This window comes from Zingiber officinale, chromosome 4A (assembly GCF_018446385.1).
Source record: "Zingiber officinale cultivar Zhangliang chromosome 4A, Zo_v1.1, whole genome shotgun sequence".
Lineage (NCBI taxonomy): Eukaryota > Viridiplantae > Streptophyta > Magnoliopsida > Zingiberales > Zingiberaceae > Zingiber > Zingiber officinale.
The window spans coordinates 110,069,337-110,081,326 of NC_055992.1; the positions used below are offsets into that span (position 1 = coordinate 110,069,337).

The window sequence follows — 11,990 nt, forward strand, 5'->3', positions numbered from 1 at the left end:
TGTTAGTTCCCACATCATTTATAAATCATTGATAAAACGGCAAAAGATTAATGTTTAAATCTACTTAACGGAAGGGTGGTCAATTTAATGTTTGCTTTGGTAGTTGGAGACGCGGTAATGCAATTGAAGGCAGGCCTGCTGCAGCATGTGCCGCTGCGGTGCCTCGGTTTTTATCAGGCTGGAAAGGAAAAGAAAAGATAATGGAGAAATTAAAGTGTCTGTGAGGTTTACTAACTCCTTTCGTCTGTCATTGTTTTGAAAGCGGCATTAAATTCCACCTTAGTTTCTTTTTCTCTTTTTTTAGTTAAATCGACCAAAGTAGAATCAAAGCGCGATTATTGCAACGTAAAGCGGTAAAGAAGAAGAGAAAAGCGGACCTGAGGAGAGGAGAGGAGAGGAAAAGGGGAAAAGAATACCGTGAAAAATGCCGTGAAAAAAAGGAAGTGCATATCTGGGACCAAAGAATACCGTGAAAATTCCTCTTTCTACCTTTTCCTTTATCACACATCCCATCAGCCGGTTATGACATGGTATTCTTGCATCATGAGTCGGGAGGTCGAAGGTCTGCGGCAGCAATTGCGATAACATCAATATCTGTCCGTGCTAAACATCTTCGACCGTTTTACAAATAAATAAAAAAATTATATGATTAATTTATAACCAACTGTCAAAATGACTAGGAGTGACTGGTAGCCCTCATGGATGCCACTGCCACGCTTGCAAAGACGGCAATGCATACTCGATAATTAAGTGTCAAATTGAGTGACAATTTTGGTTCAAAATGGCTCAATGGCAAGGATCTCTTTGCTACCAATTTCCACCCGGATAAACTAAACTCTCTCGTCTCCTCACCTGTCCCCTGGTTGACACCTTACATTTCATATAGGCCCGAGGCCTAAACCCACACTGACAAGATCTATTCACCGTTCTAAATAGCAACAAGTCGTTGGATCTCCATATTGCATGACGAGCAGCAATCTTATTACGGGATGTGAAATCTTATGGTAAAATCTGGAACATCTATGTCGGGAAAGATCTCAAACCTTCCTATGTCATTATTTTTCTTAATTGCGTTGTTTCATGAATGCCACTCCTGGCCTTTTCTTTGAAGTTTATAGCATGGATGATCCTCCAGCTCAGAGCCCGTAGTTTTCTATTTAATGTACTACTGTGCAATCTATTGCCCTTCTTAAATGCATCGGACTGGTATTTGCTTTTGCCCCTCTTAAATGCATCGGACCCGTTTTTACAGAAACTACTGCATCTTCTTCGAGTGGAGAAGAAGACTTCACAGTATTCTTGATGGAGCTCTTGATCAAGTTGTTGTTGCTCGTTCTCACTGCCCTGAAAACCACACAAGGTATGGTTTTTCTTCCTTTTTTTTTATTTTTTTTCTCATTGCAGATCGGTGAAATATCTCAGTGGAGAATTTACTCACTGCAGGAAGTGATTCCTGCAACGAAGTGAAGCATGGACATGGTCACCCTTATCTGCACGAAGCGAGCAGCTTCTCGCAGGCAGAAGAGGAGGGATTCGACTACATAATTGTTGGCGGCGGCACCAGCGGGTGCCCCTTGGCGGCCACCCTCTCGCGGAACTACAGCGTGCTGGTGCTGGAGCGGGGCGGTTCCCCGTACGGCAACCCCAACATCTCTCACATGCAGAACTTCCACATCGGCCTCTCGGACACCTCCCCTTCTGCTCCGTCTCAGCCCTTCATTTCCACCGACGGCGTCATCAACACTCGGGCGCGGGTGCTGGGCGGCGGCACCTGCATCAACGCCGGCTTCTACACCAGAGCCAGTCAACGGTAATTCTGTCGTTAGTTTTGTCTCTTCCATAATGGTTCGCTGAAAAGTGTGACCATCAAAGATCGCAATTAAACTTCAATTGGACCATTAAAGGGGATAAACTCTTGAGAAAAAGCTCTTCCTAGGATTCGCATCTTTTTGTTTCATACGATGCCCAATAAAGGTGGACCATTCACGTTAGTTTCATCCCTTTTTGTTTTGCTAATTCTCAGTGATAGTGGACATTTGGTCTTGACTGATTGGCAGGCCAGTTCAATCGGTTAGCAAAATACATCAAGATCCCTCAGTTCACTGGCCATGCCATGACTTGGTCAAAATCTTGGGTTTTATAAACGAGATCTTAAGTCAAAAGAAACTAGACTGAGGGAGTGAGAGTGAGGTAGTTGGGTGATAATTTAAATTATGACATATTAATTAAAAGTAATTTTAAAATTTAAAACTAATTAAACCTATTTAATTTAATTGTTTGATGAATAAGTCGACCTGGGATCGCTACTTAACATGTTGCTATGTTTTGTCTTTTTTGAAATGATTGTGCAGCTACGTGAAGACAGTGGGGTGGGACGCGAAGCTGGTGAACGAGTCGTACCCGTGGGTGGAGCAGAGGATCGTCCACTGGCCGGAGGTCGCGCCGTGGCAGGCGGCGCTCCGAGACGGCCTGCTCGAGGCCGGCGTTGCGCCATTCAATGGCTACACCTACAACCACCTCTACGGCACCAAGATCGGCGGCATCATCTTCGACAAGGACGGTTTCCGCCACACCGCTGCCGACCTCCTCGCCGCCGGGAACAACGACAACCTCAAGGTCCTCCTCCACGCCACCGTCGAGAGGATCATCTTCGAACGAAGGGGTAACAATGTATACTGTCTCAACTTTATTAGTATAAGAATCTTGTGACAATGGAGTACTGTTTATTATTACCCTAAGGGCGGCGGCGGCGGCCGACGGCGGTGGGCGTCGAGTTCAAGGACAATTCCGGCAAGCGCCACCGGGCTCTCCTCAACGGAGGGAGACAGAGCGAGGTCATTCTGTCGGCGGGGGCCATCGGCAGCCCGCAGTTGTTGCAGCTGAGCGGGGTCGGGCCGAGGAAGGAACTCAAGAAGCTCGGTATTCCGGTAGTGATCGACAACCTGCACGTCGGGAAAGGGATGGCTGACAACCCGCTCAACTCTATCTTCATGCCGACGAAGAAGCCAGTGCGGCAGTCGCTGATCCAGACTGTCGGCATCACCCACCCCGGCGTCTTCATCGAGGCCAGCAGCGGCTTCAGCCAGTCGCCGAACAGCATCAAGTGCCACCACGGCATCATGTCGGCTGAGGTAGTCCGTCTCCGGCCTCATTATCCCTTCATTCCGCGATTTCAGTCAATTCCTTGATGGCAATGTGTATATATATATGTAGATTGGGCAGCTCTCGACGATTCCACCAGGACAGAGGAGCCTCGAGGCGGTGCAAAAGTACAAGAGAGAGATAAAGAAAAACCTGCCGAAGGAGGCGTTTCAGGGCGGCTTCATACTGGAGAAGATCAGCGGGCCGCTTTCTCATGGAGGCCTTCGCCTCGTCAACGGCGACGTCCACACGCCCCCGGTCGTAACCTTCAACTACTTCAGCCATCCGGAGGACCTCCAGCGGTGTGTGTACGGGGTGCGCAGCATCGAACGGGTGGTGCAAACCAAGCGCTTCGCCGACCTCACCGTCAACGACGCCTACACGATGGAGGCGCTGCTGAACATGAGCGTGCAGGCGAACGTGAACCTGATCCCCAAGCACACCAACGACACTGCCTCCGTGGAGCAGTTCTGCAGGGATACCGTGACCACCATTTGGCACTACCACGGCGGCTGTCACATCGGGAAGGTAGTCGACGGAGAGTACAGGGTGATTGGTGCCGCTAGGCTCCGGGTGGTGGACGGTTCCACGTTTAACAAGTCGCCCGGGACGAACCCACAGGCCACCGTCATGATGATGGGAAGGTGAGGAAATCTAATAATTCACTCTAACAAGAAAATAATATTTATTGGGAAATAATAATAATAATAATAATAATAATAATAATAATAATAATAATAATAATAATAAACTGAAAGAGACTTGCAATGATTGCTGGGTGAAAATTACACAGAGATTAAATTCCATCAGATTCTACGATTTTTCAAAGGGGTTGTTCATCTTCTACACTTTTGAGTATTCCTTGTCAGTCGCATGATTCCAGAAAAACAAAATGGCTGAGAAGAAATCTAGTTAGATCAGAGAACTTTTTAGAATCTGTGCTTACTGTGTGCTTGTGCAGATACATGGGAGTGAAGATACTGAGGAAGAGACTGGGAAGAGCAGCAGGTGTTTAAGTGATTGCCGTTCAGTGTGTACCTCGTAGAGAAGAACGTTGATTTGGTGATTATATTTTGGGAATTGGAATTGCTGTGAGAAACTTTATAAAGAAAGAAATATCTAGAAAGAGTTTATTAAGAAATATATGTTAACTATTTGTGTTACTCAATTCAACGAATCTAAAAGTTTGTCCTATTTCTTCTTGTATACGATCAGCATCCTCATCCTCATTATCAATCCTCTTTATTGAATTTTAAGCAGGGATTTACACTAATATTATTATCCAAACATCATAGTGATTTTTTGGTAACAAACCCAAATCATAATTCACTATTCCAACACAGTACGAGAGATGCCAGGTGAAGGTTTCAAAAATACACACTTTGTTTTCCAATATCATATTATCATGGGCAAATAACTTATCAGATTATTATGTAGCAAACTCAAGCTACTCAAATGGAAAGGAAAAAAAAGAAGAAGTTGAACAGTTTCAGAAACATTCGAACTGCCACTGTTTGAGCTAAGCAGGCAAAGGGGCTTCAATGTCCTGAAGCCTAAGGGTGACGGCCCTCTTGTGAGCCTCTAGTCCTTCAACTTCTGCCATAGTGGCTACATAGGGTCCAAGCTTTCTGAGTCCTTCCTCAGTCAGGGACTGCACAGTTATGTATTTGAGAAATGAGTTTAACGATACACCACTGTACATTCTTGCATACCCATAAGTTGGAAGGACATGGTTGGTTCCGCTTGCATAGTCGCCAACACTTTCGGGTGTCCACTGTCCTAAAAAGACTGAACCTGTAATGGCCCACAAGAACGTCAAGTGTAAATTTATCGTGTCGGGCATAACCGAGAGTAAATCGATCTCTTTAACAAGAGGAATTCTTAACGATATGGAAGAATGAGGTGATGATGGGAGAAAGAACAATTTCATGCTGTAACAATAATAAGAACCCAACTATTTACCTGCATTCTCAATCAAGCCCTCCCACCTTTCGGCATCCTCAACGTTGATGATCAAATGCTCAGGAGCATACATGTTTGAGAAGGAAATTGCCTGCCAAAATAACATCCTAAACTTCAATTGTACTGAAATTAGGCCCAGATGCAACCGAAACAATGCAGAAGGTAAATTTTGATGTCGATAAGAAATAAATTTAGTTTCCAAAGTATTAAGGGTTGCTTGAGCAAATTACAAGTATCAATCAATAACCAACCTCAACCATGTCTCTGGCAAATACAACAAAACTATGACTAAGTGCTTTTGAAGCAAATTCTCCCCTAGGAAGGCTATCACATTGTTTGCTCACTTCAGCTAAAATTGCATCAACATTGACACCATCTCCAGCAATGACAAGAACTACCTGACTGTCAGGACCATGTTCTGCCTGTAAAATTAGTGAGTTTATAAAATAAGCGCACCAAACCCATGGAACAACTATATTTATAGCAATTTGAAAAGTTTCATCGTGGATTTTTATCAAGTCTTCAGGTAATAAATTCCAGCTATTGAAAATTACAACAAAAAACATTAATAACACAGACACAATAGAACTGAAGACTCCAAAAAAGCTGATTGATATGCATTTATAATGAATAAAAAAAATGACCTGAGAGAGTAGATCTGCAGCTATATGAACTGGATTGGCATGCCTGTCGGCGATGACCAGCACCTCTGAAGGGCCAGCAGGCATATCAATGGAAACCATGGCTTCACTATTCTGCATATCAGCCAAAGTATTCACCAAGGATCATTCTCTTCGTGATCAACAACTTAACAGCTATGAGGATTGAACAGAAATTTAACTACTGTAGAAACATATCTCTTTTACAATATCTATGAGAGGATATCCATAAACGAACACCTTACTGGGAATAAAAAATGAAGCCGCGATACTGCAAGGGTTATCGGAATTAGGGAGAAACAAATAAATAACACACAAGTTGATAGGTCAAAGCAGATTTATCTTTTTAAGTGTCAGAAAATTGATGGTAGATGATTTGTGTATTACTTGGGCAATGTTGTTGTTTCCACTCCAATCCTGGGTCAAGTTTTAACAGCTCAAAAATGATATTTGCATTCACTATTTAGAGGCTATCAATGTCACAACTTTTTAAGTTAAGAAAATAAACATTATTATAGTTCCCACTGGCTATGAAACTTTCTTGATAAAATTAGGTTACCGTATTTCTGTTAATCACTTTTCCAGGAAATAACAGTACCTGAGATACAGGATTCAATTTTATTCTTAAGAAAGGGATTTAGCTGGATGATTGTTCCTAGTGAATCTTATCTGACCTATAGCTTCAGATTTCTGATTCACTGCAAAGGGAAAAGAGCTACTTGTTTACAGAAGACCCAACTAATACGTCATATCATTCGTGAAAGATCCAAAATGGAATGACCATATTATCTGTTACATTTTTATCTTCTTAATCGACATATTATCTTCTTCCAAAAATCACCACAAAATAAGCTAACTAATACTAATAATAATAATAAAAAAGTAGCCATCTACAGCTTTGATTTGGTCACTACATTTCCAGTGTCTCATGACAAGGAAAAAATCATTAGTGCATAGGACTAAAACAAGGTAAGTAAATGTGATCAAATGATAAGAGCAAATGTTCAGAGGAATGTGACACTACAAAATTTGAATCATACTTGAAGAATCATTTTTGCAGCAGTAACATATTGATTTCCTGGCCCAAAAATTTTTTCAACCTGAAAAAAGCAATTAAAACATGGACATAAAAGCAAGTCCAATCAATATTACATAATGCTCGATCAAATGAAGAAGAGTATCAATTAAAAGCTTGACAGAAAACAAGATTAAGTTAGCAGGACGACCCTGCACCACAAGAGAAAATCTTATATAGGTGTTATATTTGTTCATGTATGATATGTAGGATAGACACAATGGCTAGAAAAGGGGGTGGTGAATAGCCAACATCTGAAATATACAAATCAAAATCTTGAGGGCAAAGCTTAATTAAATTTTAATTGTTCAACGGAAGGGGAGCCTTGGCGCAATAGTAAAGTTGTTGTCATGTGACCAAAAGGTCACGGGTTCGAATCCTGGAAATAGCCTCTTGCAAAAAACAGGGTAAGGCTGCGTACAATGGATCCTTCCCCAGTACCCCGCATGGCGGGAGCTTCATGCACCGGGCTGCCTTTTTTTTTTTTTATAATGGAAATAAATAAGCATCATTAACTCTGTTGGTTCAGAACCCCTACATTCCAAATATTTTTGTACTAACTAAATGAGAGATTCGAAAGGGGAGCTTTGGCGCAACGGTAAAGTTGTTGCCATGTGACCAAAAGGTCATGGGTTCAAATCCTGGAAACAGCCTCTTGCAAGAAGCAAGGTAAGGCTGCGTACAATGAATCCTTCCCCGGGACCCCGCATGGCGAGAGCTTCGTACACCGGGCTGTCCTTTTTTTAACTAAATGAGATATTCAAATATAGAATGCAGAGGAGAAATTTGTACACAATGCTCAGGCAACAAAATCCACCATAACATAGTATTATTCATGAAACAATGCTCATATATATATATATATATATATATATATATATATATATAATTGAAGCATGAGAATAATAGTTTGTGGTCAAGATTGCAAAAATGGTGATTTTGTATGCAAGACAACTCTCCTGTAAGAAACTTCGTAAAAGTAGAAGATGTGTTAGTGCTATTGTTCCTAATTCCTACTCTTTCTAGCCAAGACGTCCACCTATCACTATAAGGTTTCCCAAAATGATAAAGAGATACCACCTCAAAATCAAGCTACATATACAAAGCACAAAATTACAATCCAGATAAAGCACAGACGGAAGAAACTTGAAACTACAGCCAAACAACAAGAGATGCTGGAAACTATCTAACATCTTGATTGGGAATAAAAGTTGATTGTCAGCAATTGTAGTAGTTCACCGGTGAGGGTTTGCAATCAACATATTTGATGCTTCTAAGGATTACCTTTGGGCAAGATGATGTTCCCCAAGCCATTGCTGAGATCGCCTGAGAAAGAATGCATAGATACCATTATGAGAAAATACTTGCTGGGGGAAAAAAAATATGAAAGGTGTTAGAAATCCACTAACCTGAGCTCCCCCAGCTTTTAGAATGTGGGTGACGCCAGCTTTCTTTGCACAATATAATACTTCCTGTTGTCACATAACCATGTTAAAACCTATGTCTTCACAGGGAGATCCAGTGTAGGTATAGTGATGACAGATTATTTTTAAAGGCTACCTTGCAAATACTACCATCACGACCAGGCGGAGTTGCCAGAACAATGGTTTTGCACCCAGCAATCTGTGCAGGCTGGTGCATACATGAATAAATTGAAAGTTAAATCAGACCCTTTTGCCTAGATGTGTCAAAATTCACTATAACTACAACATTGGATATTGTAAACAAGGATGCTATACCACTGAGAGCATCAAAGCAGTTGAGGGTAAGACTGCAGTACCCCCTGGAACATAAAGGCCAACAGATGCAATGCATCGTGTTATTCTTTTGCACCTCACCCCCTATGCATGTTCATTCTATGAATTCAGTCATAAGTACAAGAAAAATAAACGAGAGAAAGAAGGGTAGTGCCTTATTCTTACTTTCATATTCTCGATCTCCTTCTCAGGAATCTTTTGAGCAGCATGAAATGCGTAAATATTGTCATAGGCCACATCAAACGCTTCTCTTACTGCAGGATCAAGCTTAACAATGACAGAAAAATAAACTTTTATACAATTGATTGAAAGAGAGGTATTTTTTTTCCAAAGAATACAAGTTGTGTGAATGATCAAAATTACTGAACTGCATAAAAAATCTCTGGAGGGCATGATTCCTGATGACACATTTAGATACTTGATAGAATATAGACAAATAATTACAGAGAAAAATTATGTTAAGGACTCTAAAAGCCTAAAACTCTGGTGCAAAATAAGAATTACAATCCAGAATTGGATTGAAAAAAAGCAGTGTGGTACAGGAGAATTAAATGAGAGATTACCTGTCTTAAAGAATGTCAAGTGCACACTTAGAATTGCATATTTAACAATTTAAGCTTAGGGAAGAATACATATTAATAATGGACACTTAACCAAGAATGTCAAGTGCACACTTAGGTAGAATTACATATTTAACAATTTATGTCTGAGGTAAAATTATTCATTTGAAAATTTAATCATGATGAAATTAAATTGTTGATTGTTATATCAACACTAAAGAGGACAGAATTGGACCTAGAGTTTTTAGGGAAAATTATATCAGAAATAAACAAATACTCAAAACAGCCTACCTCGGGATCTGGAAGATCAGAAACAAGCTCAACAACTTTATCAAGTACAACTTTGTCGAATCTTGCAGTATAACTGGATAAAAAATGGCATGGAACCTTTAACATTATATTTGTGATATCAATATTATTTGAGGCAGAAATATAACAGATCAAGAGCAGGTTGGTAAGTTACTGACTCTATTACAGAAGCATCTCCTCTGCATCGTACATCATCCACAATTGGTTCAACCTAAACATAAAGATCAAAATATAGCAAACTAATCAGGCACTCACTGCAAAGAAAATTGTCAATTGATAGAATGACAAACTTACTACGCTGAAAATCGATGAAAAATCAATACGCGGACGAGCTTTGAGAGATTTAACCTCATTGTGTGCAAGATCAGAAAGCTTATAAGATTTCATCGCACACTTAGTAATTGTAGCTTTAAATCCTGCATGATAATCATGGTCTTTCAAATATCAGACCGCACTGCACAACTTTTACACAGATAAGACAATGCATTATAAGCATACCTATTTTAGCTTTCACTTTATTCACCGAAATCAGGAAAAAGTTAAATCATCTATGTTCCAAACAAGATTTGAAGCATTCAAACACATTTTATAAAACACGAGAAATATGGATGCCCTAATATGTGGATTAAATTATGAACTCCCAGATGCCAAGTGAATTCTTGTGCTAATAATGAGCTTGACTGAACAGGAGGTGAATACCTTTTGGGAAAGAGCAAAGGTTATACTTCAAGTAGCTAAGAGAAGGTTGCAGGAACTGGTGAAGGATAGGAGTTCCAAGAAATTGATTATTCCTTGACAAAGATAAAATTTTACTCTCCATTAGACACCTTTGTCCTGCAAATGAAGATCAATAACAATATAGAATATAACTGAACAGCTAAACTCTGAAAGTCAGTGTAATTTTATGCGAACGTGAACCTTAATTATATTAGTTGTAGTTACAAACTACAACTCTAGTTGGATATATAAACAGTCAATTAACAAAAGATATGAAGAATACAAAATTGAAACTGTTTGCTCAATTTTCTTAGTTGAGAATAGAGAACAGCCTTTGTGTTCTTTGACATCAAAATGGCCATGAGTGCTGTCTGTGTTACGCAGACTGAGGTGAGCATATTTAACTTGTTTTTGTAAACATATTGATGCAGGACAGGAAGAGGGAAGCGGGGATCTGATTGTTTGAAGATATGTGAGGCAGGAATCAGAAATTTAGTTTTTTAAGTGCTGAAGGGCTATAGAAACTTAGGCACAAACACCTCAAGAATCTAGGCATCAGACGTGAACTAGAGGTGACAATCAGACCAGGCCATCCAGGACCGGGCCTAGTTTGGTCCATGTCTGGCACAGCCTGATGACCATATCAGGCTCAGCTTGGTTTGCAGGTTGGTCTGGAAGCAGTGGCTTGGCCAACCAAGTCGACATGGTGTGGGTTGGGTACAGCACGGGCTATGCCTATTGAAAAATATTAAAAAACACGCACACAATAAATAAATTTAAAATTTAAAATAAAAAACACATTTAAATTTATAAAAAGATTTAAATCAGTTGAATTTAACCTGGCAAGTATAGAGGTTCAAATTTCGAATTGAATATTAGTATAAATATTATAGTCTCACTTAGAGGTCAATGAAGGAATAACATCCATGTAATCATCCCAGTAAAAAAAATGGATGGTGCAAGCCGAGTCAATGAATCATTTGAGAAACAAGCATTAACCAACTAATATATAAGCGACAAGGAAGCAATGTACCTGATTCGTGATCTTTTCGAGATGAATTTGAGGTGGGGAGTGGTAGCACAGCGGGCTCCAGATATATATAAAGAAAATTTGAGAGGGTGAAAGATAGGAAGTTCAAGTTTTGAATTGAATATTAGTATAAATATTCTAGTCTCGCGTAGAGGTCAATGAAGGAATATCATCTACGCAATTATCCCAGCACCTGCATATTTCAGATGAGCTCATAATTATAAAAAATGGATGATGCAAACGGAGTCAATGAAACAATTGAGAAAAAAGCATTGATCAACCCATATATACGCGAGGAGGAGGTAATGTAGGCGTTCTGTGATCTTCTCCAGCTGAATTTGAGGTAGGGACTGGTAGCGCAGCAGGCTCCGGATACCTAAACAAAATTTGAGAGGGTGCGGTGCAAAAGAGGGGAGTCCGGGGAGAACTTGAGATATATCGGAAACTTTGCTGGTTTGAGATCACAAAAGGATAGACGCCTAGCAGAGGAGCCTAGGAAGGCTAGGGTTTCGGGGAGACGGGGCGACCGAGCGGACGATAAAAGGGAGGCAGAGATCGCAATTCACAGGAAAAGGAGTGATAGAACTGAAGGTTTTGAAGGCCGAGATCACAACCCACGGGAAGGAGGCAGCGGTCAGACCAGGAGGGTTCCGTCCGCGTGCCGGTCTGAGTTCGTCGCAGGGAAGACGAGGGTTTACTGGCTTAGTGCTTGCGGTGTGCGGCAGTGAGGGTTAAGTCCGGGCCAAGTTCTGTGGGGATAAGAAGAGTGCGAGACAACAA

General features: G+C 40.7%; 2 protein-coding genes across 5 annotated transcripts; one reads left to right on the top strand and one right to left on the bottom strand.

Moving 5' to 3' along the window:
• Nucleotides 1–1,225: 1,225 nt before the first annotated feature.
• On the top strand, nt 1,226–4,347 carry LOC121970557 (protein HOTHEAD-like). Its single transcript, XM_042521343.1, has 6 exons — nt 1,226–1,360; nt 1,444–1,810; nt 2,352–2,662; nt 2,740–3,131; nt 3,214–3,785; nt 4,103–4,347. Exons 1-6 carry the CDS (start codon nt 1,303–1,305, stop codon nt 4,155–4,157), a joined length of 1,755 nt encoding a protein of 584 aa, XP_042377277.1. The 5' UTR covers nt 1,226–1,302; the 3' UTR covers nt 4,158–4,347.
• A 146-nt stretch (nt 4,348–4,493) lies between these two features.
• LOC121970558 (histidinol dehydrogenase, chloroplastic) lies at nt 4,494–11,990 on the bottom strand. Of its 4 annotated transcripts, XM_042521347.1 has the most exons (17): nt 11,492–11,990; nt 11,214–11,403; nt 10,163–10,297; nt 9,758–9,879; nt 9,622–9,674; nt 9,446–9,518; nt 8,760–8,861; nt 8,577–8,678; nt 8,398–8,469; nt 8,247–8,309; nt 8,122–8,163; nt 6,803–6,862; nt 5,748–5,858; nt 5,355–5,525; nt 5,104–5,194; nt 4,854–4,935; nt 4,494–4,792 (listed from the first exon to the last, which is right to left on the bottom strand). In XM_042521347.1, the coding sequence occupies exons 3-17, from the start codon at nt 10,281–10,283 to the stop codon at nt 4,786–4,788; spliced, it is 1,272 nt and encodes a 423-aa protein (XP_042377281.1). In that variant the 5' UTR covers nt 10,284–10,297; nt 11,214–11,403; nt 11,492–11,990; the 3' UTR covers nt 4,494–4,785. The 4 variants fall into 4 exon arrangements, with proteins under 4 accessions (XP_042377281.1, XP_042377278.1, XP_042377280.1 ...); XM_042521344.1 differs by having other exon boundaries at nt 4,494–4,935; XM_042521346.1 differs by lacking the exon at nt 10,163–10,297 and having other exon boundaries at nt 4,494–4,935; nt 11,492–11,989.